We start from the raw sequence: 23,137 nt of genomic DNA, 5'->3' as shown, positions 1-23,137 counted from the left end.
TATGGCCTATTTTTTGCCTTACCTCCATAATTTACTACATTCGCACACACTGTATATATATTTTCTGTTGTATTTTTGACTTTATGTTTTGTTTTACCCCATATGTCACTGTGTTGTTGTTTTTATCGCACTGCTTTGCTTTATCTTGGCCAGGTCGCAGTTGTAAATGAGAACTTGTTCTCAACTGGCTTACCTGGTTAAATAAAAATGGGATCTTCAAGTTCTGACATAACCCACCAGTTACGTCTGTCACATTGTTTCAAGCTCTAGGCAGTCTAATGTATGTGGCTTCATCAATAATGTACATTGTATCACGTCTGAAATTGACGCGTTTGGTTGCTTCTGTAAACTCCTGAAACCTTCTCAAAAAACATGGGGGAGCAGCAAGCTCACTTCACTCTTCTCTCTCCCTGCTGCTGCTGACAAACGTCGAGCTTTTGAAAGCACTTGTGTGTTTTGGCCAACTTCTCAATTTATGCAAACAATACTAACTTAGCCTGTCAGTTTGCTAGCAGCCATCTACATTTTATGAACAGCTAGCTACTGGCTAACGTTCTGCAACAGTGGCAGTGCAACTAGACAGGCTCCTACTTTTTCAGGCAGTCAATACTGGTTAGTTTACTTACTAGTTTTCAACCCTCCAAACTGAGATGTTTGCATTAGTAATTGCCACTATAGTCGAGAACGACTATCACAACACCTATCTTTGTTTTATTCTGCTGATTATTGCATAATTTTTGCTGACACACTTCACACCTTGAAGCTGCATGAGGATGACGTCATTAACTCATCGTACAGTTGAAATTCATTATTGAAATCTCATTGGTCCACAGACGGTTATCATGGGCGTGGCTATCTTTGAAACTGTTCCGCTGATTGGCTACTGGACTAACAACAGAGTGGCCGTAAGTTATTTTTCCACTCATCGAAGTTAGCTGAAAGTTTCTTGCTAGGTAGGTTAGCAAAGTGGTGAATTTATAAGTACTTATGGCAATACATATAAAGTTGTATTATAAAGTTGTTGAATAAAACTGGAATTTGATTTACCGTCCGATTCGAAGTATCGAAAAGGGCAGTAACTGGACCGCCTAACGTAAGTGGACTACTAGCCTACCCAGCTAGCTAACGTTAGCCAGCTGAGCTAACGTTAGCTATCGTTACAGGTTGTAGAGTTGCTCTGGTTGTGTACCCATAGCGTAGCCCTCTAGCTATAAGCTAAATAAATAGCTATATGGTTGTGGTTGTAACTTGCAAGTTTGTTAGAACTGGCTTGTTGGCTACCTAGCAAGTTAGTTTTCTCACTTGATTTGCTGATCAAATCGGTCAGTTCAGGCCTCCTGTAGTTCAGTTGGTAGAGCATGGCGCTTGCAACGCCAGGGTTGTGGGTTCGAATCCCACGGGGAGCCAGTATGAAAAATGTATGCACTCTGGATAAGAGCGTCTGCTAAATGACTAAAATGTAAATGTAGTTCACTATTTGGGGAACGCCTTAGCTATATTCGTCAAAATAAATATTTACTATGTCATCATTTGCTAATCAAATACAGTTAGTATGTTATAGGCTTATAGCTATGTCTCGTGTGTGCAACATATCTACAGTTGTTTACTAACTTAGTTCGTTTTCTACTGTTAAATTGCTGTGTTAAACTGTCAATTTTTTTTCTAGCCTAAAGCAAGTTGCATTCTATTTTTCTGGGAAATCATGGTATGACTTCATCTCTTCTGGGAAATGAATTAGGGAACTAGGCAACAAAATGTGAAAGAAAACAGTAGAAACACATTCAACTATTGGTATTAATCTATATCAGGTGTATCTTTTTCTTCTTTCTTCGGGCTTCTCAGAGTCCCAATCCCCGCTAACTAGCCAATCCCCACACTGAATCATTTCAGTTGTGGAGTGCCTCTTTCTAGATCTGTCCCTTTTGTTTCGATGGTGATTTGCTGGGTGCATCACTGCACTCATGCATTATTCTGCTTTGGTGTTTCCGTGTTTGCTTGGTTAATAAGAGGCTGTGGACTGGTTAATAAGAGGCTGTGGACACAGAGAGAATAGACCACCCTGTGAGTACATTAAAGATGAGCTCATGATAACAGTTCTGTGTGTGATGTGGGAGCCAGCCTCCTGTCAAGCTGTTCTTTCAAATGACTGCTTTTGTTGTCACAGCTGCACTGTGGTAGTACATCACTTGTCCTATTAACCATTACTTCATAGTCGCACACAGGCAGCTTTGTCCCCGGCTCTGACACATACATTACACACCCATTTGGTGCACAATATTGGATAAGGTTTCAGTGCACACACTCTGGCAGCTGTTGATTGCTAGCTATAAACATATGTACAGGCATGTACTGCACAGAGTACGGCACAGACTCCCCAAGCACAAACAAAAGCAGGCTTAAAGAGTTCACACCGACTCAAATGGCAGCTAAACAACAGAGCAGACAACCTAGTTTTCATAGCTTTATTTTTGGAAGATTTGGGGATTTCTAGATAAAGATCAATGATTTATGCAAACCCGCCCCCAAATAGATCCAATGACAAACTTTTCTCCAAAGAGCTGCTTCAAAGGTGAGCTGTCTACAATGTTCCCAAAATTAGGTATTCTGTATATTCATTGTGGCTACACTAACACTATGGGATTGTGGGGTGAAATATCCTCCATTTTAGTGTGGCTGTCAGATTCCGGCCTCACCCCGGTGTGATAATCAGTGCTTTGGTTACAGTTCTACTCATTGGCGTGGACAGATGGCTGCTGGCCGGGCCCTGCATTTAGGTCATCCACAAAGTGAGCTCACAAACACACTTTGTGACGTCATCATGCCATAACTGCAGTGCAAATGTCCCATTGGATCTATTACTGTTAGAGATGGCTCAGAATGAAGTACCCCAAAGTAATGTTACTGTTATCAAAAGTGGTCTAAAGTCAAACTGCCAAACCCATATTCAATGCCGACATCTCTTGTGCAAATTCTACATGTGCCAGGAGGCATCTGTGCAAGCCTTAATCCCTAAGCAAAGGGAAGGATTGGTACTATATAGTTCCATCTAATTATATGAGAGACTCATTAACATACAATTGTTTTCAGAAGAAGTAGCCTAATGTGTGTAAGAGGTTTTTACTGATCAGTTCTGGTTGTTGCCATGACCTCCTATCCTTCTTGACTGAGGGATACAAGTCTCATGTCTGCTCTGCCGCCTGCTGGGGTTCTACCGGTGAGGGGTTAAACTGAGGATGGGAGTTTTCCGGTGTGAACTCAATGCCGTGCTGCTCTCTGTGTCCTCTCTCTTCGTAACCACTGAGAGTCTTTCAATTTTGCTTCAAAGCGAGATGATGCATTGGTTTTATTAGGCTGTATCCACAAAGGCAACGAGCAGCTCGACAAAGAGGAGGTCTGTGGTGAACCATCCCCAGGTTGAAAGTAGATTACTCCTGGATTAGGAAAGTGATGATTCACAACAACAAGTCTTTGAATAATCTTTGTGAATGTCATTTAGTTACAGGCTGTTGCAATACTACCTACTATCAGAATATGCTTCTTTCTATGATCCACCAATGAATATTAATATGCACCTGCAGCATACATTTCAATACCGATTACTGTTTTTTATATTTGTAATAATTGTACTCTTTTGATGCTTAGCTGGTAGCCTAATTTGGTTTTAGGAATAACCTGTTAATTAGGCTTACTCTTTACTACTAAAATGTGCGTATGGAAAGAGATGGCCTTCTTTATTATGTGGGAAGGAGGCAGCGTTTGGTCTTGCACTGGTGGCGTTCCTTTTCTATGATTACTGGGCTTTCTTATCACTGTACAAAAAATGGGTTTTCCGCGCAGTCGTAACTGTGCAGATCTTTTTTCAAACTTCTTTCGTCAGCCAGGCTACTTTCCCTACTTCTCGCTAAATAATACAAGTTTAATCAATTTGCAATTATAATTATCGTTGCTGTGGTGGATACATGTTCTCTTTTGCCTACCAATGACTTTCATATACAGGATATTACATGTGCCTGTGGTGATTGGGGAAAAATCCTCTACTGCTTCTCTGCTTGCCTAGGCTAGCTGTATCCTTACCCTTTGGTAGATCCTGAGCACTGGTGATTGAGTCATTGATTGACAGCTTGCGTGTGGTGTGGGGGTGAACCCACCATCCACTCCTTTCTCACACTCCTGCCCTGCCCTGAGTGTGCACGCTGTTTAGTGGGTGTTGCCATGGTGTCGCATGGCCAGAATGAGGCTTCACACACGGCATCTTGTGTTCTCTTCACAGAGGGCTGCTGAGCAGAGCCGTGGTGGCACTGACAAGCCAAACTCAGTAGGATAAATGCAGCCTCGTGGACTGATGGGCAACTGTCTGTCTGGGGATCTCTGTCTGGGGCTGTGGTCATGTCTCTAGACGGACTAACAGTCGAAGGACAAACAACCTTACCAAAAAAAAGGAATATTAGGATTTTCCATCAACTCTTGTTGTGAAGGTTCTGACCACTTCTAGGTCCATCAGATGTTTTTTGACTTTTCTTTTTTTCATTATCATTATTTTTTTGGATTTAAACTGGGATCGTCCCACATATGATCTTCAATGGATTCCGTTGGCTCTTTGGTTAGCGTTCAAGATAAGGACCAGTCATATCATGTCCGATACAGGTAGGTAAGACCTTCCTCATACCCCCATGCATTATACTGTCACTGTCTCAATCTTTGGTCAACATATTTTGTTTCATGTACGGCCTAGATTGGGTGCTTTAAACTTTCCTTCATAGTAGTGATTTATTTTGTCATTTTTTTTAAAGAGTTGGAACAAGAATTTAACAACAATGATCATTGTAGGATTTTACACATGTACACAGTAGACCAAGTAGCCTAGATCTCATACTGGTGTCTCATAAATCTGTTGCATGGGATGAGATCAGATTTTCCATAGCTTTCAGGTGTGAATTGGTAGGCTAGATTTCCCTCCATTTAACTGAAGTTGTGAGATGAAGTTCCATGGAAGTGGAGTTGAGTGACAGTTGGACTGTAGACTGACTAGCTGAGCTGTAGACTGACTAGCTGAGCTGTAGACTGACTAGCTGAGCTGTAGACTGACTAGCTGAGCTGTAGACTGACTAGCTGAGCTGTAGACTGACTAGCTGAGCTGTAGACTGACTAGCTGAGCTGTAGACTGACTAGCTGAGCTGTAGACTGACTAGCTGAGCTGTAGACTGACTAGCTGTAGACTGACTAGCTGAGCTGTAGACTGACTAGCTGAGCTGTAGACTGACTAGCTGTAGACTGACTAGCTGAGCTGTAGACTGACTAGCTGAGCTGTAGACTGACTAGCTGAGCTGTAGACTGACTAGCTGAGCTGTAGACTAACTAGCTGAGCTGTAGACTGACTCCTGTTCCCATGTTTGATGACTCGTGGCAGACTGGCAGGTCACTGACTTTCATAGGTGTCACCCAGCACCTGGCCCAATGTAAAGAGCACCCACCGGCAGGTGTGACCTGGGAAAAACAGGAAGAACTGCCCAGGCTTCTCAATCAATATTTAACAAGCCTCTGAAACATTCATGATGATTTGCTTTGTATTACTAGTTTCCAAATTAATTGACTCAACTTCTTTGAAAGGAGTGGAGGGACATCTGTTTGGTAGAAGGCACCATGGTTGTATGTTCAACCATGTTCATCTCTATCTATAGGATTTATAAGCATTTTCCTGGTCAACCATTAAAATGCATTTGAGCATTAGCGCTGAGGTGACAATCATGGCATATCTGTTCTCAAACGCTTCAATGTTAGTGTTAAAGGTAGGCCTAACTCACTCCCAGTCCAACCTTGTACATTTAATTGAATAACTTAAACCTAGTAGAGCTGGCACGATAAACCGAAAAGTTTGAAATTAAATAATTTTGATAATATGGGTGATTGTTAATGGGACAATTGATGGCTACAACCATCAAACTAGAAGTAGTAGTTTAAAGGATAATAAGCCCTGCAGCTTTGTAAGCAGGGTCTGTATAACCACTGTAGGACCCACTGTAGTAATTCCAGCCAGGTGACAAGGCCAGAGAGGAGAGAGACAAGTAGATTACCTCATGGAACGCTGACAGTAGATTTTCCCCTTTTATCCTTAGGGTTAGCCTACTTTACCGCAACCGTAGTGTGTGGCGTGCAAAAATATGGTCGTTGGTGACTTGTGGGAATGGAAGGAGATCTTTTCAATGTTTTGGTAAAATATTTTCAGTGAGACATTGAAGAGAGTAGGCTACCTTAGCCCTTGTCCGGAATGTGTTTAGCTCTCGACTGTTGCACAGGTATCATCTTTAAACCCAGTGGAAGCCTCTTTAGATGTCGCTCAGACGTGCCATGTGCTGTTGTAGGAGGAGAAAAAACCCCAGGTATGGTTGTAGTGTGTGGTTAGAAATAACCACAGTAGGGTAAATCCAGTATCTGTCACTATACAGTACAATCATTGATTTTAATTTCATCTGCAAGACCGACACCGGCTCAGTGTAACATTGTTCATAGTCTGTAAACAGTGAAAAATTACTTTTATTTAAATACAGTAAACAAAACTAGATTTTTCCCTTCAATATCAATGTTATAACCCTTTTTAGTTTCATAATGCATAACATGTGTTTAGTAGGTCAGGTCTAATGTCAGTCAGTATTCTGTGAGAGCTTTCTAAACAGAACACTGGGTGGGTGGGGGGCACTTGATATAAGAGGGAAAACTTGAAGTAAAAAAACATGCATGAATACAGTTAATCTCCTCTAACAAAGCAGTGTGTGTTTTTGCAGTAGAACACAAAGGATGGCAGAGACCGTAACAATTGAAGCCAGGCTGCATGAATATCACTAATCTGCTCCTAATCTGTTAATCCACCTGCTTCTGTGGATGCTCCTCTGACCCTGCCTGGGGTTAAAGTGACCGAAACACCCAGAATGTTACAGCATCCTGAGCGTTGCAGATGTAATGTCCACATCTTGCTCAGTCCCTATTCTACACAGCAGAGAACCATGCCTGTAGACAATACACTTCTGTCTGAATGTTCTGTAAACATTGAGCCCACTGAATAGCCTAGTCCTCCACGGAGCTGTCTGCGAGATCGCTGCGTATTGTACTGTAGAGAGGAAGTCAGCCCTACCATAACAAACAAACCTCTGATAAACCAAGGCTATTGTCCTCAGGACTAAGAAGGAAGTAGCCAAACAAACTCCACATTCACAGTCTCTGATGGAGAGTGAGAGGGAAGCTAGTCATACGTTTCTTCTGCTTCTATAACTTGAACACTTAGGCTAATGTGTGGCTTTGGTTTCTAGTTTATTTGAACTGTGGCCACTTTGGAACGTTTAGGCTCAATAAACTTGGGTTGTTTTGGACAAGACTATTTTCTCCCGTCTGTGCCTACTGAACGCCACCAGCTCCATAGATCAACAATTCTATATTTTACCTAAACCGCCTCTGCTGCCCCCTGTAGGATGGAGGCGTCCTGCCTGGAGCTGGCCCTGGAGGGGGAGCGGCTCTGTAAGGTGGCCGACTACAGCGCGGGGGTGTCCTTCTTTGAGGCGGCCATCCAAGTTGGCACTGAGGACCTGCAAGTGCTGAGTGCTATCTATAGCCAGCTGGGCAACGCCTACTTCCACCTGCATGACTACGCCAAGGCCTTGGAGTTCCACCATCATGATCTCACCTTGACCAGGTAGGAAGGAACACACCGATCACCAGGTAGGAAGGAACACACCGATCACCAGGTAGGAAGGAACACACCGATCACCAGGTAGGAAGGAACACACCGATCACCAGGTAGGAAGGAACACACCGATCACCAGGTAGGAAGGAACACACCGATCACCAGGGCCGTATTAATAAAGCTTCTCAGAGTAGGACCAGGTCATTGTTCCCTCTTATCAGCATGACCTCACCACATAATTCAGCTGTCTGGACGTAAGCATTTTGCCATTTAAAGTAGATGAGCTTTTCCATCCCATGATTTAATGATGACATTTTACGATCCCATTCTCAGGACCATCGGGGACCAGCATGGAGAGGCTAAAGCCAGTGGTAACCTAGGCAACACGCTGAAGGTGTTGGGTAGGTATGATGAGGCTGTGGTCTGCTGTCAGAGGCACTTAGATATCGCCATGGACCTGCACGACAAGGTGAGATTGATTAATGAATCAACTCATTTGCGGTTTATTCCGGTGTTTAAATGCAGCTTTGACTTCTTTTACGGTTTTGGAATTGACATTGGCTCTGTTCTTCTGTCTCTTCGTTAGGTGGGGCAGGCGAGGGCGCTGTATAACTTTGGGAACGTGTATCATGCCAAAGGCAAGACCATCTGTTGGAGCGGGGCGGAGCCTGGAGAGTTCCCTGAGGAGGTCATGACTGCACTTAGGAAAGCAGCGGAATACTACGAGTGAGTTAGTTTGTGTGCAGGCATTTTGTTCATGTGCCTTAAGTCAGGTACTGTAGAGTAGAATATTATATACAGTACCAGTCAGAAGTTTGGACACACCTACTCATTCAAGGGTTTGTCTTTATTTTTACTATTTTCTACATTGTAGAATAATAGTGAAGACATCAACACTATGAAATAACACATATGGAATCATGTAGTATTTTATATTTGAGATTCTTCAAAGTAGCCACCCTTTGCCTTGATGACAGCTTTGCACACTCTTGGCATTCTCTCAACCAGCTTCATGAGGTAGTCACCTTGAATGCATTTTAATTGACAGGTGTGCCTTGTTAAAAGTACATTTGTGGAATTTATTTCCTTCTTAATTCATTTGAACCAATCAGTTGTGTTGTGACAAGGTAGGGTTGGTATAGAGAAGATAAAAAACCAAATCCATATTATGGCAAGAACAGCTCAAATAAGCAAAGTGAAACGACAGTCCATCATTACTTTAAGAGAGACACCATCTCTGTGGTGTGGGTTTACAGCACCTTTACCATGAGGGCTGTAACCTTGCGAAGTGTTCCAGAGGTTAGGTTGGACACTTTATTATACTTTTTGATGGTCAGTCAATCTGGAAAATGTCAAGAACTTTGAATGTTTCTTCAAGTGCAGTCGCAAAAACCATCAAGCGCTATGATGAAACTGGCTCTCATGAGGACCGCCAAAGGAAAGGAAGACCCGGAGTTACCTCTGCTGCAGAGTATAAGTTCATTAGAGTTACCAGCCTCAGAAATTGTAACCCAAATAAATGCAAAAGTAACAGACACATCTCAACATCAACTGTTCAGAGGAGACTGTGTGAATCAGGCCTTCATGGTCGAATTGCTGCAAAGAAACCACTACTAAAGGACACCAATAAGAAGAAGAGGCTTGCTTAGACCAAGAAAAACAAGCAATGGACATTAGACTGGTGGAAATTTGTCCTTTGGTCTGGAGTCCAAATTTGAGATTTTTGGTTCCAACTGCCGTGTCTTTGTGAGACGCAGTGTGGGTGAACGGATGATCTCCGCATGTGTATTTCCCACCGTAAAGCATGGAGGAGGAGGTGCTATGGTGTGGGGGTGCTTTGCTGGTGACACGGTATGTGTTATTTCATAGATTTGATGTCTTCACTATTATTCTACAATGTAGAAAATAGTAAAAAATAAAGAATAACCCTTGAATGAGTAGGTGTTCTAAAACTTTTGACCGGTAGTGTACATATACAGTACCAGTCAAAAGTTTGGACACACCTACTCATTCAAGGGTTTTTCTTCATTTTTTACTATTTTCTACATTGTAGAATAATAGTGAAGACATCAAAACTATGAAATAACACATGGAATCATGTAGTAACCAAAAAAGTGTTAAACAAATCAAAATATATTTTATATGTGAGGTTCTTCAAATAGCCACCCTTTGCCTTGATGACAGCTTTACACATTCTTGGCATTCTCTCAACCAGCTTCAACAGTCTTGAAGGAGTTCCCACATATGCTGAGCACTTGTTGGCTGCTTTTACTTCACTCTGCCGTCCGACTCATCCCAAACCATCTCAATTGGGTTGAGGTCGGGGATTGTGGAGGCCAGGTCATCTGATGCAGCACTCCATCACTCTCCTTCTTGGTAAAATAGACCTTACACAGCCTGAAGGTGTGTTGGGTCAGTGTCCTGTTGAAAAACAAATGATAGCCCCACTAAGCCCAAACCAGATGGGATGGCGTATCGCTGCAGAATGCTGTGGTAGCCATGCTGGTTAAGTGTGCCTTGAATTCTAAATAAATCACAGACAGTGTCACCAGCAAAGCACCCCCACACCGTAACACCACCACCTCCATGCTTTTTGGTGGGAACCACACACTGAGATCATCCGTTCACCCACACCGCACCTCGCAAAGACACTGCGGTTGGAACCAAAGGACAAATTTCCACCGGTCTAATGTCCATTGCTCGTGTTTCTTGGCCCAAGCAGGTCTCTTCTTATTATTGGTGTCCTTTTAGTAGTGGTTTCTGATTCACACAGTTCACACAGTCCCCTTAAATGCTTCACACAGTCCCCTCTGAACAGTTGATGTTGAGATGTGTCTGTGACTTGAACTCTTTGTGAAGCATTTATTTGGGCTGCAATTTTTGAGTCTGGTAACTCTAATGAACTTATCCTCTGCAGCAGAGAACTCTGGGTCTTCCTTTCCTGTGGCAGTCCTCATGAGAGCGAGTTTCAGCATAGCGCTTGATGGTTTTTGCGACTGCACTTGAAGAAACTTTCAAAGTTCTTGAAATGTTCCGTATTGACTGACCTTCATGTCTTAAAGTAATGCTTTTTGCTTATTTGAGCTGTTCTTGCCATAATATGGACTTGGTCTTTTACCAAATAGGGCTATCTTCTGTGTAGTGTACAGTGCCTTCGGAAAGTATTCAGACCCCTTGACTTTTTCCACATTTTGTTACATTACAGCCTTATTCTAAAATGTATTAAAGAAAACTTTTTCCTCAGCAATCTACACACAATACCCCATAATGACGAAGCGAAAAATAAAAAAACGGAAATACCTTACTTACATAAGTATTCAGCCCCTTTGCTATGAGACTCCAAATTGAGCTCAGGTGCATCCTGTTTACATTGATCATCCTTGAGATGTTTCTACAACTTTGAGTCCACCTGTGGTACATTCAATTGATTGGACATGATTTGGAAAGGCACACACCTGTCTATATAGGCCCCGTGTAGCTCAGTTGGTAGAGCATGGCATTTGCAACGCCAGGGTTGTGGGTTCGATTCCCACAGGGGGCCAGTATGAAAAATGTATGCACTCACTAACTGTAAGTCGCTCTGGATAAGAGTGTCTGCTAAATGACTAAAATGTAAATAAGGTCCCACAGTTGACAGTGCATGTCAGAGCAAAAACCAAGTCCTGAGGTCAAAGGAATTGTCCGTAGATCTCAGAGACAGGATTGTGTCTAGGCACAGATCTGGGGAAGGGTACCAAAACATTTCTGCAGCATTGAAGGTCTCCAAGAACACAGTGGCCTCCATCATTCTTAAATGGAAGATGTTTGGAACCACCAAGACTCTTATTAGAGCTGGCCGCCTTGCCAAACTGAGCAATCGAGGGAGAAGGGCCTTGGTCAGGGAGGTGACCAAGAACCTGATGGTCACTGACAGAGCTCTAGAGTTCCTCTGTGGAGATGGGAGAACCTTCCAGAAGGACAACTGTCTCTGCAGCACTCCACCAATCAGGCCTTTATGGTAGAGTGGCCAGACGGAAGCCACTCCTCAGTAAAAGGCACATGACAGTCCGCTTGGAGTTTGCCAAAAGGCACCTAAAGACTCAGACCATGACAAACAAGATTCTCTGGTCTGATGAAACCCAGATTTAAGTCTTTGGCCTGAATACCAAGCATTACGTCTGTAGGAAACCTGGCACCATCTCTACGGTGAAGCATGGTGGTGGCAGCATCATGCTGTGGGGATGTTTTTCACTGGGAGACTAGTCAGGATGAACAGAGCAAAGTACGGAGAGATCCTTGATGAAAACCTGCTCCAGAGCACACAGGACCTCAGATTGGGGCGAAGGTTCACCTTCCAAAAGGACAACGACCCTAAGCACACAGCCAAAACAACGCAGGAGTGGCTTCGGGACAAGTCTCTGAATGTCCTTGAGTGGCCCAGCCAGAGCCCGGAGTTTAACCCAAACAGACATCTCTGGAGAGACCTGAAAATAGCTGTGCAGCGACGCTCCCCGTCCAACCTGACAGAGCTTGAGAGGATCTGCAGAGAAGAATGGGAGAAACTCCCCAAATACAGGTGTGCCAAGCTTGTAGCCTCATACCCAAGAAAACTCAATGCTTTAATCGCTGCCAAAGGTGTTTCAACTAAGTGCTGAGTAAAGGGTCTGATTACATATGTAAATGTGATACTTCAGGCTTTGTCATAATGGGCGTAGATTGAGGAGAAAAAACAATTTAATCAATTTTAGAATAAGGCTGTAACATAATGTGGAAACAGTCCAGCGGTCTGAATACTTTCCGAAGGCACTGTGTGTGTATGTATATGTGTGTGTGTGTGTGTGTGTATATATATATATATATATATATACTTAGAAATGTAATTTTTTTGTCCATTAAAATAACATCAAATTGATCAGAAATACAGTGTAGACATTGTTAATGTTGTAAATGGCTATTGTAGCTTGAAACGGCTGATTTCTAATGGAATATCTACATAGGCGTACAGAGGCCCATTATCAGCAACCATCAGTCCTGTGTTCCAATGGCACGTTGTGTTTGCTAATCCAAGTTTATCATTTTAAAAGGCTAATTGATCATTAGAAAACCCTTTTGCAATTATGTTAGCACAGCTGAAAACTGTTGTGCTGATTTAAAGAAGCAATAAAACTGGCCTTCTTGAGACTAGTTGAGTATCTGGAGCATCAGCAGTTGTGGGTTCGATTACAGGCTCAAAATGGCCAGAAACAAATAACTTTCTTCTGAAACTCATCAGCCTATTCTTGTTCTGAGTAATGAATGCTATTCCATGCGGCAATTTTTTGTTGTTATTTTTAAACAATGTTTTTTTCAACGTTTTGTCTGTATTTTCAGAGCAAACTTATCCATAGTGAAGGAGCTTGGAGATCGTGCCGCCCAGGGCCGAACATACGGTAACCTTGGCAACACACACTACCTGTTAGGAGACTTCCGGAATGCAGTGGCATCACATGAACAGGTAATTAAAATCTGATCAAAGTGTATAACATGCCATTAAGTGCTCGATTCAGTCAAAACGGCACTTCTAAAACACACCCTTTTATCCTTTGGCCAAACGGAATAGAGTGGTTTTGCGTACCGTAGTAGAAATACCAGTTAGACTCCCCTCACTGGAAGATGAGTAGTAGTTTGTACACAAAGGAACTCCATAAACATTACTGAGGCAGGTTTGATTAAATCTAGCCATTAGTCTTTTGTCAGATAGATTTCCATTTTCTGTGGTTCTCTGTAGTTCATTATAATGTCCTGTATGGCTCATTTCAATCCAGAAAGACTGGAGGTAAACACATGACACAATGGAAGACTAGAGTCACTGGCTGTACCGAGACCAAGGTGGTGTTGTAATGTGTGTGTTCGTCCATTTCTTTCCCAGCGCCTCCAGATTGCCAAGGAGTTTGGCGACCGCTCGGCAGAGAGAAGGGCCTACTGCAACCTGGGGAACGCCTATATCTTTCTGGGGGAATTTGAAGTGGCAGCCGAGCATTACAAGTGAGCCAAACCCCCCAGCCCAGCCGTTCTTCTTCTCTTAATAAAGTTCACTCCCCCTGAGAAAACAACCCTTCTGTCAGTCTGGAGGGTTAACACCGTTAGAACGCCGTAGGGTTTCAGTCTGGAGGGTTAACACCGTTAGAACGCCGTAGGGTTTCAGTCTGGAGGGTTAACACCGTTAGAACGCCGTAGGGTTTCAGTCTGGAGGGTTAACACCGTTAGAACGCCGTAGGGTTTCAGTCTGGAGGGTTAACACCGTTAGAACGCCGTGAGGGTTTCAGTCTGGAGGGTTAACACCGTTAGAACGCCGTAGGGTTTCAGTCTGGAGGGTTAACACCGTTAGAACGCCCGTAGGGTTTCAGTCTGGAGGGTTAACACCGTTAGAACGCCGTAGGGTTTCAGTCTGGAGGGTTAACACCGTTAGAACGCCCGTAGGGTTTCAGTCTGGAGGGTTAACACCGTTAGAGCGCCGTGAGGGTTTCAGTCTGGAGGGTTAACACCGTTAGAGCGCCCGTGAGGGTTTCAGTCTGGAGGGTTAACACCGTTAGAACGCCGTAGGGTTTCAGTCTGGAGGGTTAACACCGTTAGAGCGCCGTGAGGGTTTCAGTCTGGAGGGTTAACACCGTTAGAACGCCGTAGGGTTTCAGTCTGGAGGGTTAACACCGTTAGAAACGCCGTAGGGTTTCAGTCTGGAGGGTTAACACCGTTAGAACGCCGTAGGGTTTCAGTCTGGAGGGTTAACACCGTTAGAACGCCGTAGGGTTTCAGTCTGGAGGGTTAACACCGTTAGAACGCCGTAGGGTTTCAGTCTGGAGGGTTAACACCGTTAGAGCGCCGTAGGGTTTCAGTCTGGAGGGTTAACACCGTTAGAACGCCGTAGGGTTTCAGTCTGGAGGGTTAACACCGTTAGAGCGCCGTAGGGTTTCAGTCTGGAGGGTTAACACCGTTAGAACGCCGTAGGGGTTTCAGTCTGGAGGGTTAACACCGTTAGAACGCCGTAGGGTTTCAGTCTGGAGGGTTAACACCGTTAGAACGCCGTAGGGTTTCAGTCTGGAGGGTTAACACCGTTAGAACGCCGTAGGGTTTCAGTCTGGAGGGTTAACACCGTTAGAACGCCGTAGGGTTTCAGTCTGGAGGGTTAACACCGTTAGAACGCCGTAGGGTTTCAGTCTGGAGGGTTAACACAGTTAGAACGCCGTAGGGTTTCAGTCTGGAGGGTTAACACCGTTAGAACGCCGTAGGGTTTCAGTCTGGAGGGTTAACACCGTTAGAACGCCGTAGGGTTTCAGTCTGGAGGGTTAACACCGTTAGAACACCGTAGGGTTTCAGTCTGGAGGGTTAACACCGTTAGAACGCCGTAGGGTTTCAGTCTGGAGGGTTAACACCGTTAGAACGCCGTAGGGTTTCAGGAGAGATGGCAGCAGCTATGCCTCTAAGGACACATTATAATGTCCAGAGGGTCAGCAAACAGATGAGTGTGTGTGTGTGTCTGCATGTATGCATTCATATACTGAAGTTAATTTCAGGAACAGATTAGCCTTTTGGGGTATGTGTCACTATGAATGAGAGACAGTGATCTGATGTGGTTGTGGTTGTCAGGAGGACTCTGCAGCTGGCCAGACTGCTGAAGGACCGGGCTGTAGAGGCTCAGGCCTGTTACAGTCTGGGAAACACCTACACATTGCTCCAGGACTACGATAGGGCCATAGACTACCACCTCAAACACCTCATCATCGCACAGGACCTCAACGACAGGATTGGTGAGGGCCGGGCGTGCTGGAGTTTAGGGAACGCTCACACAGCACTGGGGAACCATGACCAGGCCATGCACTTTGCTGAGAAACACCTGGAGATCTCCAAAGAGGTAGACTACACTATCATGAGTAGGGCTATTGCGGTGAGCATATTACCGCCACACCGGCGGTCATGAAGGCAGTCAAATTCCACATGACCGTTTAGTCACGGTAATTAGGCTTCTCCAAGCTCTGATGCTGCTGATGGTGCTTCGGAGCGCGCAGCACTCAGGGAGAAGGGCACAATGCAGCACTCCGGGCCAAGGGCACAACGGCCGCTGATTTGTTTTTAGGGTGCATTATGGCCACAAAGGGGATGCCGGCGTGAAATTCAAGGCATTATCAAGTGCTTGTCAAATTGTGAATGAGAGACTGATAAAGTGTGTACAGCCTGCGCAAAAAACAAAGCAGAGCTCATGCCTTTCAAGCGACTTTTTTTCAAATCGTCATTAGTCGCATCATGCAGCCTTAGAATGTATTAAAAATCAAAACATATAGCCCAACGTTTGTAGAACAACTAAAGTTACATTAATAACTCTAAATTAAGCATATAGGAGTACCTATTTCTTTGTTAACCACTCAACACAGAATAGCCGCATGTGCGCACTCCCTCAAATAGTTTGGAGAAAATATTTATTTTATTCAGCTTTGTTCAATTGTATTCTTCATACTATAAAATAATGCCATGGAATTCTGAGCAAATCTTGTCTGCTAAATGAACTAGTGTAGCCCACAGCCATTTGGCATAGCCAGATCAGGACCTAACATAAGGACAACTCAGAGTATGCTATTCTGTTCTTCTGAAATAGACTACATTTTCTTCACATCATGCTTCTTTAGACCTGTCTAAAATAAATAATGGATTTATTGTAAAGGTGTAGGCTATACTACATGGATTTATTAGACCTTTTTAAAATGTAGATGTTCTAAAGGTCTGCATCAGTGGCTTGTAAGCTATGTGTGGAAGCCAGGAGATGCTAAATGTGTTTATGTTAATTACGGTCAATTACCATGAGACCGACAGTTATTTGCTTGACAATCACCGGCTGATGAAATTTCGTGACCGCCACAGCCCTAATCATGAGACCCACCTTGTGAGTAGGACCACAAGTTTTTACTGAATCCTAAAATGTGTGGTCCGCTAAAACTCATGGCCGTGGAAACCATATCCATTTAAAAAAATGTATCTGATTACAGCAGGGTCAATCCTAATGGGGTGTGTTTCAGACTGGTGACCGGAGTGGAGAGCTGACGGCCCGTATGAACGTGTCGGACCTGCAGATGGTGCTGGGGTTGAGCTACAGCACCAACAACTCCACCCTGTCTGAGAACCCCATCAAGGACATGGACTACAACCTGCACGGAGCCAGGCCCAGGATGGGCAGACGGCACAGCATGGAAAACCTGGAGCTCATGAAACTCAACCCAGACAAGATCAATGTAAGTTACTGGGTTTCAAAGGTGCAATCTGTAACTTTCTATTCTCTAGCCTTAGTGGCAATTCAAAGTGCACAATTGACCTGAAATTAGTGAAATTACATGTTTGTGATGTGTATTCAACACCTGTGTAAAACCTGAGTTGTATAAAGTTTGGTTTGACGTGTCTCCCCTCCCTCTTGTCTCCAGGCTCAGAAGTGGAACAGTGACATCCTGACCAAGCAGTCTAAACCCACTCTGGCTAAGAGCTCCTCCAAGCTGTTCTTCGTCAGCCGTCTGCGTAGCAAGAAGCACAAGGCTGGGGGCTCCAGTAAAGTCCTGCAAGACACCAGTAACACCCCACAGACCCCCGCACAGGGACCACAGAAGGTTAGAGGGAAAACATGATCCTTACTCCTTGCAGATGCATTTATCTAGTCCTAAACCAACTCTTAGCCGTTGACCATTCTCCTAGTTCTGAAACTACTACTGAAACTACTCCCTCTACTACTACTACTGATACTACTGATAGTACTACTACTCTACTACTGAGAGTACTACTACTCTACTACCACTACTGATACTACTAATCGACCATACTACTACTACTACACTCTACTACTACTACCAGTAATACTACTACTCCTCTACTACTCTATGGATACTACTATACTCTACTATTACGTCTACTATTATTCTACTACTACTGTACTACCAATACTACTCTATTCTACTACTTATAGCTTATTAGAGCGGTGCTATTATGATGCAAAATAAAGTATTTAATTCTCACTCTCACTCACTAAGAGGGCCAGTCCAGACATGCTCGGGGACGAGGGCTTCTTTGACCTGCTGAGTCGTTTCCAGAGCAACAGGATGGACGACCAGCGCTGTTCCATACAGGAAAAGAGCTCCTCTGACTCTCCAGCCAGAGCCATGAGGAAATGTAAGCGTAAACACACATACTCTGTCATATGACGTTATGAAATATGGGTGTTAATACATACCCGCTTCTGACAAAATCCATGGCAAAATGTGCCTGTGATCCCAATATTGATCTCTCTCCCTCTTCTCCTCCATCTCTCTCTCCTCCAGCGGTGTCAGAGTCAGCGGCTGTAGCAGGCCTGGGCTCTGGGTCGGGTTCCCGATTGGAGGACGGTGGAGGTGCTGGGGGTAGTTTGCCAGGCCTTCGGGTCCACCAGAACAAAAGCCAGGCTGTTCTCAGCCACCTGATGGCCAACGCAGATAACGCTGAGCCTGACGACGACTTCTTCAACATGCTCGTCAAGTGCCAGGTGTGTGTAGTAAATAGACCCTTTTCATTAGGGTGGTGTTCAGTAGGGCACATTGTAGCAAAAGTTAGATCTCAGTGTTTTACATTGAAAGGTGTAAAAATCTTCCTTTTCATATAGGTAACTGTTACACTTTTTCCTCTCCTATCCCTCCCTCAGGGTTCCCGTCTGGACGACCAGCGCTGCGCCCCTCCCCCAGCCCGTGGCCCCACCGTCCCAGACGAGGACTTCTTCAGCCTCATCATGAGGTCCCAGGCCAAACGCATGGACGAGCAGCGGGTCACCCTGCCCTCCGCATCAAGGCCCTGCTCCAACTGAGCCTTGCCCAAGGAGAGGGCCCCCGACGGCAGGGTGAAAACCCAGGAGGTGAACAGTGTGGAACAGGAAGGGTATTTTGTATATGTCCACTGGTGGAGATGAGGACATTGATACTGTACTCAACAGTGGATGGAGCTATTTTATAGACTAACTTTTCAATGATTTTTTCTCTCCATTGCATAGACTATTGTGTTGCTTCCAACAATAATGGTTGTTGGGAATCGTCGATAATCCTGTCCATGGTGGGATTCAGAAGCCTCATGTTTCCAAGTTGAAAGCACTGCTGGCATTAATGTAGTCGCCTATAGGGAACCACAATATACAGTGGAACATTCAGGAACTCTAAAAGGAACCCACTGAAGGATTCTAGAATATGGAAACATTTTTCCTTATGAGGAATATTCTACTATCTGGAACTGTACTGGACATGTTGTGAAACTGCACAGACAAACATGAAGTAACATCAGATGAGTAGGTTCAGGGCATTAGGTTTTTAACAATTCTTATTTTTTTATGATTATGTACTCCATATAATTTTACTACCATCACCTGAAAATGTATCTTTAGATACGAGTCATGACTGCAGTTGTTTGTATTTATTGTACAATTTCTTTTCTAATTATTTTGTTTTAAGCTCTTGCATACTGCCATTTCACCTCCCTTTGTGGCTTGATGTGGTAGTTTTTTTGCACCAGATTTTTCTGACGTAGACTAGTCTCAGACAGGTTCAGCACTATCTTTCCCGCAGGTAGCCTAGCGGTTAAGGGCATTGGGCCAGTAACCGAAAGGTCGCTGGTTCGAATCCTGAGCCGACTAGGTGAAAAATCTGCCGACGTGCTCTTGAGCAAGACACTTAACCCGAATTGCTCCTGTAAGTCGCTCTGCATAAGAGCGTCTGATAAATGACTAAAATGTAAATGTATTTAATTGTCTATGTGTATGTTAGGAGTTGTGGTTATGAATGGAGGAATGGGATACCTCATTTAGATAAGGATAAAAAAATGAAATGCTCTTGCAGGCTTAATCTTTTGATAAAATAATTAATTCACCCGTGGGCATGTACAGTCCGATGCTTTTCTGTACTTCCTATATTTTTAATGACAGAGGAATAAAGCTTCATTTATTTAGTATAGAAATCATGTTTTGTCTTAATGTGTCACCAAACTCAAAGTTGAGTTAGCTGGAGAGGCGTCAAAGTAAGTACAGCTTTCCACAAGTCAACTATGAAATCACCTACCAAACCATGAGACTACGTGTGTAATTGAACTATGACAGATGGAAGCATAAGGTTCTTGAATGATACATTTCAAACTTCCGAACTTAGTACACACTTTAGCTACAGTCCTATGCCACTGCATAGTATATCCTAACAGCAGTTGACTGTATTAAGGAGATCACACTAGTTCTGTCTGAAGGGTCAGAGGCTTTTATTTAGATACCACAGCAGGGATCACACTTCAATAAGCTCTATTCATTTCTCGTAGTCACTTTTTAAAACAAGTTTTATAAAAGCTAAATACAAGAACCACCATCTTATTTCATATCAACAGAAAATCATGACTAGACATACAATATAAAAAACTATAGATAAATAAATAAATACATTATATTAGTTTGGCCTTATTAGTTTGAAATGAGGAACAAAGCCTGCATCTTGACACGATAAGTGTCTAGTGCTAAAAAGTGCAAACGTAAAATACAGAAACTGAAAACAATGAAAGCAAAACATGACCTCAACGGGTTTAGAGTGTTGTAGAACAACGCCGTGCTTTTTCTAAGATTTAATTGTGCGTAAGATCATCCCTTTTGAGAAATGGGCAAAGACTGCCATCTAGGTAGCAACCAGTAACATTGCAGATCTAAGTAAAGCTATCCTACAGTGAGTGTTGCTTAGAACTTAACTGTCTGGCCAAGCCAAAAAGTAGATCTGTTATTCCCTTCCATGTTGATATAAAACAAGTATTTTATTTTCCCATTTGTTAGCAAGCCATTGCAAGAAACACCATAACATCTGCCTGAAGACAGCAGTTTGCACTAAACACTGATTTGACATTAAAAACGTATAAGCAACAAAAAAAAAAGAATCCTATATTTACAAATCCAGCGAAGCGATAGGCAGACTTGCACAGTGGCGTTAGACATGGGAAAGTCCCACATTAGGGGTATATACTAGTAGTGTTGACAACAGCTAATCAATCTATAGCTGATTGATCGATGCAACAGATTCAACTCTGCTCGATAGTTGATATCCCACAATGATCACCTGATATACTGAACCACAGACATATCATCAGCAGATTAGATCACAACAGCCATTTCTTGTTTTTTTCTCAAATAATAGCAGCATGGTAACGCGCTGTAACAAACACAATGACTGTGCAAACTAACGAGGAATGTACATTTGTTCTTGAACGATGTCACAGATGTTCAACTTTGACCCCAAAATGGAGAGGACCCATGTGGGTTTCTGTATTGATAAAGCTTTCTTGTGGAAATTGGATAACTCAAGGCACCATATGAAACAATGCACTGTAGCAAAACATCTCTCCTTATTCAACCACATAACGGAGAACATGCCAGTGTAGGGAGTGTGCTGTCATTTGTGAATTGAAATGCAGGGCTTTTGACCAAAAATGTGGGAAAAGATCTGAATTGGGCTGCCTGTGTAAAGGCAGCCTTGGATGAGTGGCGGAATGGAGTGATGGGGCAAAGCCAATGGTACACCTCCCCATTGTACTTCTACAGACACACCTGTTGAACCACTAAGTACAGGATGCATTTGCCAGAGTGAGAGTTGCTCCCAGAAGCAGTGAAATCAAACCTAAAAACATCTAAAAGATACAAACAGCCACACAACCACTCTGACTTCCCTCCAGAGGGATAAACAGTCCTGTTGGTTGGAGAGAGAGTGTAGGGACAACTGGGTGCGTCCAGGTTCTGTATTATAGGTTATGCATGTCCACTTTATGTGTGTGTTCACTGGTTGTGTCTGTTGTGAGTTGTGTGCATGTTAGGGGTTGAGTGTGTGTGTACTAGGGGTTGTGTTGTGTTGAGTGTGTGTTAGGGGTTGTGTTGAGTGTGTGTGTGTCAGGGGTTGAGTGTGTGTGTGTCAGGGGTTGTGTTGTGTTGAGTGTGTGTACTAGGGGTTGTGTTGTGTTGAGTGCGTGTTAGGGGTTGAGTGTGTGTGTGTGTCAGGGGTTGTGTTGAGTGTGTGTGTGTTAGGGGGTTGTGTTGAGTGTGTGTGTGTGTGTACTAGGGGTTGTGTTGTGTTGGGTGTGTGTGTGTTAAGGGTTGTGTTGAGAGTGTGTGTTAGGGGTTGTGTGTCCAGAGTGTGACGGTACGGTCAGCGGAGGAGGAGAGGAAGGACAGGTCGCGTGTGTGCCATCTGCACTGGATCACCTTGTCACCGTGCTCCCCTACCAGAGTCAGGGGCAACGGCTTCGTCAAGTCACCTACACAGACAAAAACACATTTTAATATAATGTGTGTACAAAGAGCCTACATCCAGTGCATTCGGAAAGTATTCAGAACCCTTGTTTTCACTTTGTCATTGTGGGGTATTTTGTGTAGCTTGATGACGAAAAAAACAGATTTATCCATTTTAGATTAAGGATGTAACGTAACAAAATGTGGAAAAAGTCAAGGGGTCTGAATACTTTCCAAATGCACTGTATATAGAAAATAGGGGTCCATTTCAGACGCAGCCACTGACTAGAAGTCTTCCTTACCTTGCAGGTTGCTGATCATGACCTTGGTGTCGTAGGAACCAGTGAGAAGGTAGTGTGCGCCGGGTGAGAACCTAACGGAGCGCACATCGCTGGAGTGGGGCCGGTACGTCTGCACCATACGTCCCCCTCTGATGTCATAAAGCATACAGCCGCTGTCCTCCTGGCCCGTCGCTAGGAGACGACCGCTAGGGTCCACCGCTACCGAGGCAACAGGACTGCCTGAGGACGAGAGGGAAGAAGATGGAGGAGGAGGAGAGAGGAGGAAGAAGAGGAGGAGGAGGAGGAGAGAGACACGTGTGTGTGGTAGCAGTACTCACCTGATCCATGGAAGGCAGTGCCCACCACTCTAACACAGCTCGGTACTCTCAGGTCCCAGAACCTCACAGTCTTGTCCTGAGAGCCTGATGCTATCATCCACCCTCCCCACGTATACAGAGACAGGATATGACCTGGGGATAAACGCACTGATCATCAGTCTCACATCGCTCTCTTGTGGAGGCCTTTATTTTCCATATAGGAACGAAGATGATTAAGTAAGTAGTACATGAGTGTGTGTGAATGAGTACTGCGCAGAAAATGTGTGTGTGTGTGTGTACCCGTGTGTCCACTGAGAGCATGTAGGCCCTGTCCTCTCTGACAGTCAGTGGTGTAGATGTTACAGTCCCCGGCCCCGGCGCTGATCAGAATGGCCCCTCCACTCTCTGGACCCTCCATGAACGCCAGGTCTCTGATGGTACCGTCGTGCATACTGAACTCCAGATCTGGACCTGAGAGAGGGAGAGAAACAGAGAGAGGGAGAGTAAAACTCAAACAAAAAGAGAGTATCGATGAGAAAATAAGAACTTCAAGTATTGAGTAAAATCCAATTCAATCATTTCAGGAGATCAATTAAATGGGATTTAAAAATGATTTAAA

The 23,137-nt window shown here is 43.9% G+C and overlaps 2 protein-coding genes across 5 annotated transcripts in view; one reads left to right on the top strand and one right to left on the bottom strand.

The window, feature by feature from the left end:
* The first annotated feature begins 899 nt into the window (after positions 1 to 899).
* On the top strand, positions 900 to 19,314 carry LOC121535467 (G-protein-signaling modulator 2). Of its 3 annotated transcripts, XM_041842570.2 has the most exons (13): positions 900 to 1,093; positions 4,271 to 4,644; positions 7,460 to 7,681; positions 8,006 to 8,141; positions 8,259 to 8,398; positions 13,022 to 13,145; positions 13,560 to 13,675; positions 15,275 to 15,539; positions 16,696 to 16,908; positions 17,095 to 17,274; positions 17,692 to 17,830; positions 17,980 to 18,179; positions 18,336 to 19,314. In XM_041842570.2, the coding sequence occupies exons 2-13, from the start codon at positions 4,580 to 4,582 to the stop codon at positions 18,492 to 18,494; spliced, it is 1,959 nt and encodes a 652-aa protein (XP_041698504.1). In that variant the 5' UTR covers positions 900 to 1,093; positions 4,271 to 4,579; the 3' UTR covers positions 18,495 to 19,314. The 3 variants fall into 3 exon arrangements, with proteins under 3 accessions (XP_041698504.1, XP_041698505.1, XP_045061926.1); XM_041842571.1 differs by lacking the exon at positions 4,271 to 4,644; XM_045205991.1 differs by lacking the exon at positions 900 to 1,093 and having other exon boundaries at positions 1,590 to 4,644.
* Positions 19,315 to 21,783: 2,469 nt separating this feature from the next.
* The window catches only part of LOC121535466 (WD repeat-containing protein 47), a 50,203-nt gene continuing 48,849 nt past the window's right edge, over positions 21,784 to 23,137 (bottom strand). For both annotated transcript variants that reach the window (XM_041842568.2, XM_041842569.2), the window contains exons 14-17: positions 22,819 to 22,989; positions 22,540 to 22,671; positions 22,223 to 22,441; positions 21,784 to 21,946 (exon numbers count right to left, since the gene is read on the bottom strand). In XM_041842568.2, the coding sequence (XP_041698502.2) occupies positions 21,804 to 21,946; positions 22,223 to 22,441; positions 22,540 to 22,671; positions 22,819 to 22,989 (665 nt within the window). In that variant the 3' untranslated portion in view covers positions 21,784 to 21,803. The remainder of the gene's footprint in view (positions 21,947 to 22,222; positions 22,442 to 22,539; positions 22,672 to 22,818; positions 22,990 to 23,137) is intronic.

The sequence above is a fragment of the Coregonus clupeaformis genome, chromosome 21 (assembly GCF_020615455.1).
Source record: "Coregonus clupeaformis isolate EN_2021a chromosome 21, ASM2061545v1, whole genome shotgun sequence".
NCBI lineage: Eukaryota > Metazoa > Chordata > Actinopteri > Salmoniformes > Salmonidae > Coregonus > Coregonus clupeaformis.
Note: the sequence above shows the minus strand (reverse complement) of the source record. Positions and strands in the feature narration are given on the sequence as shown.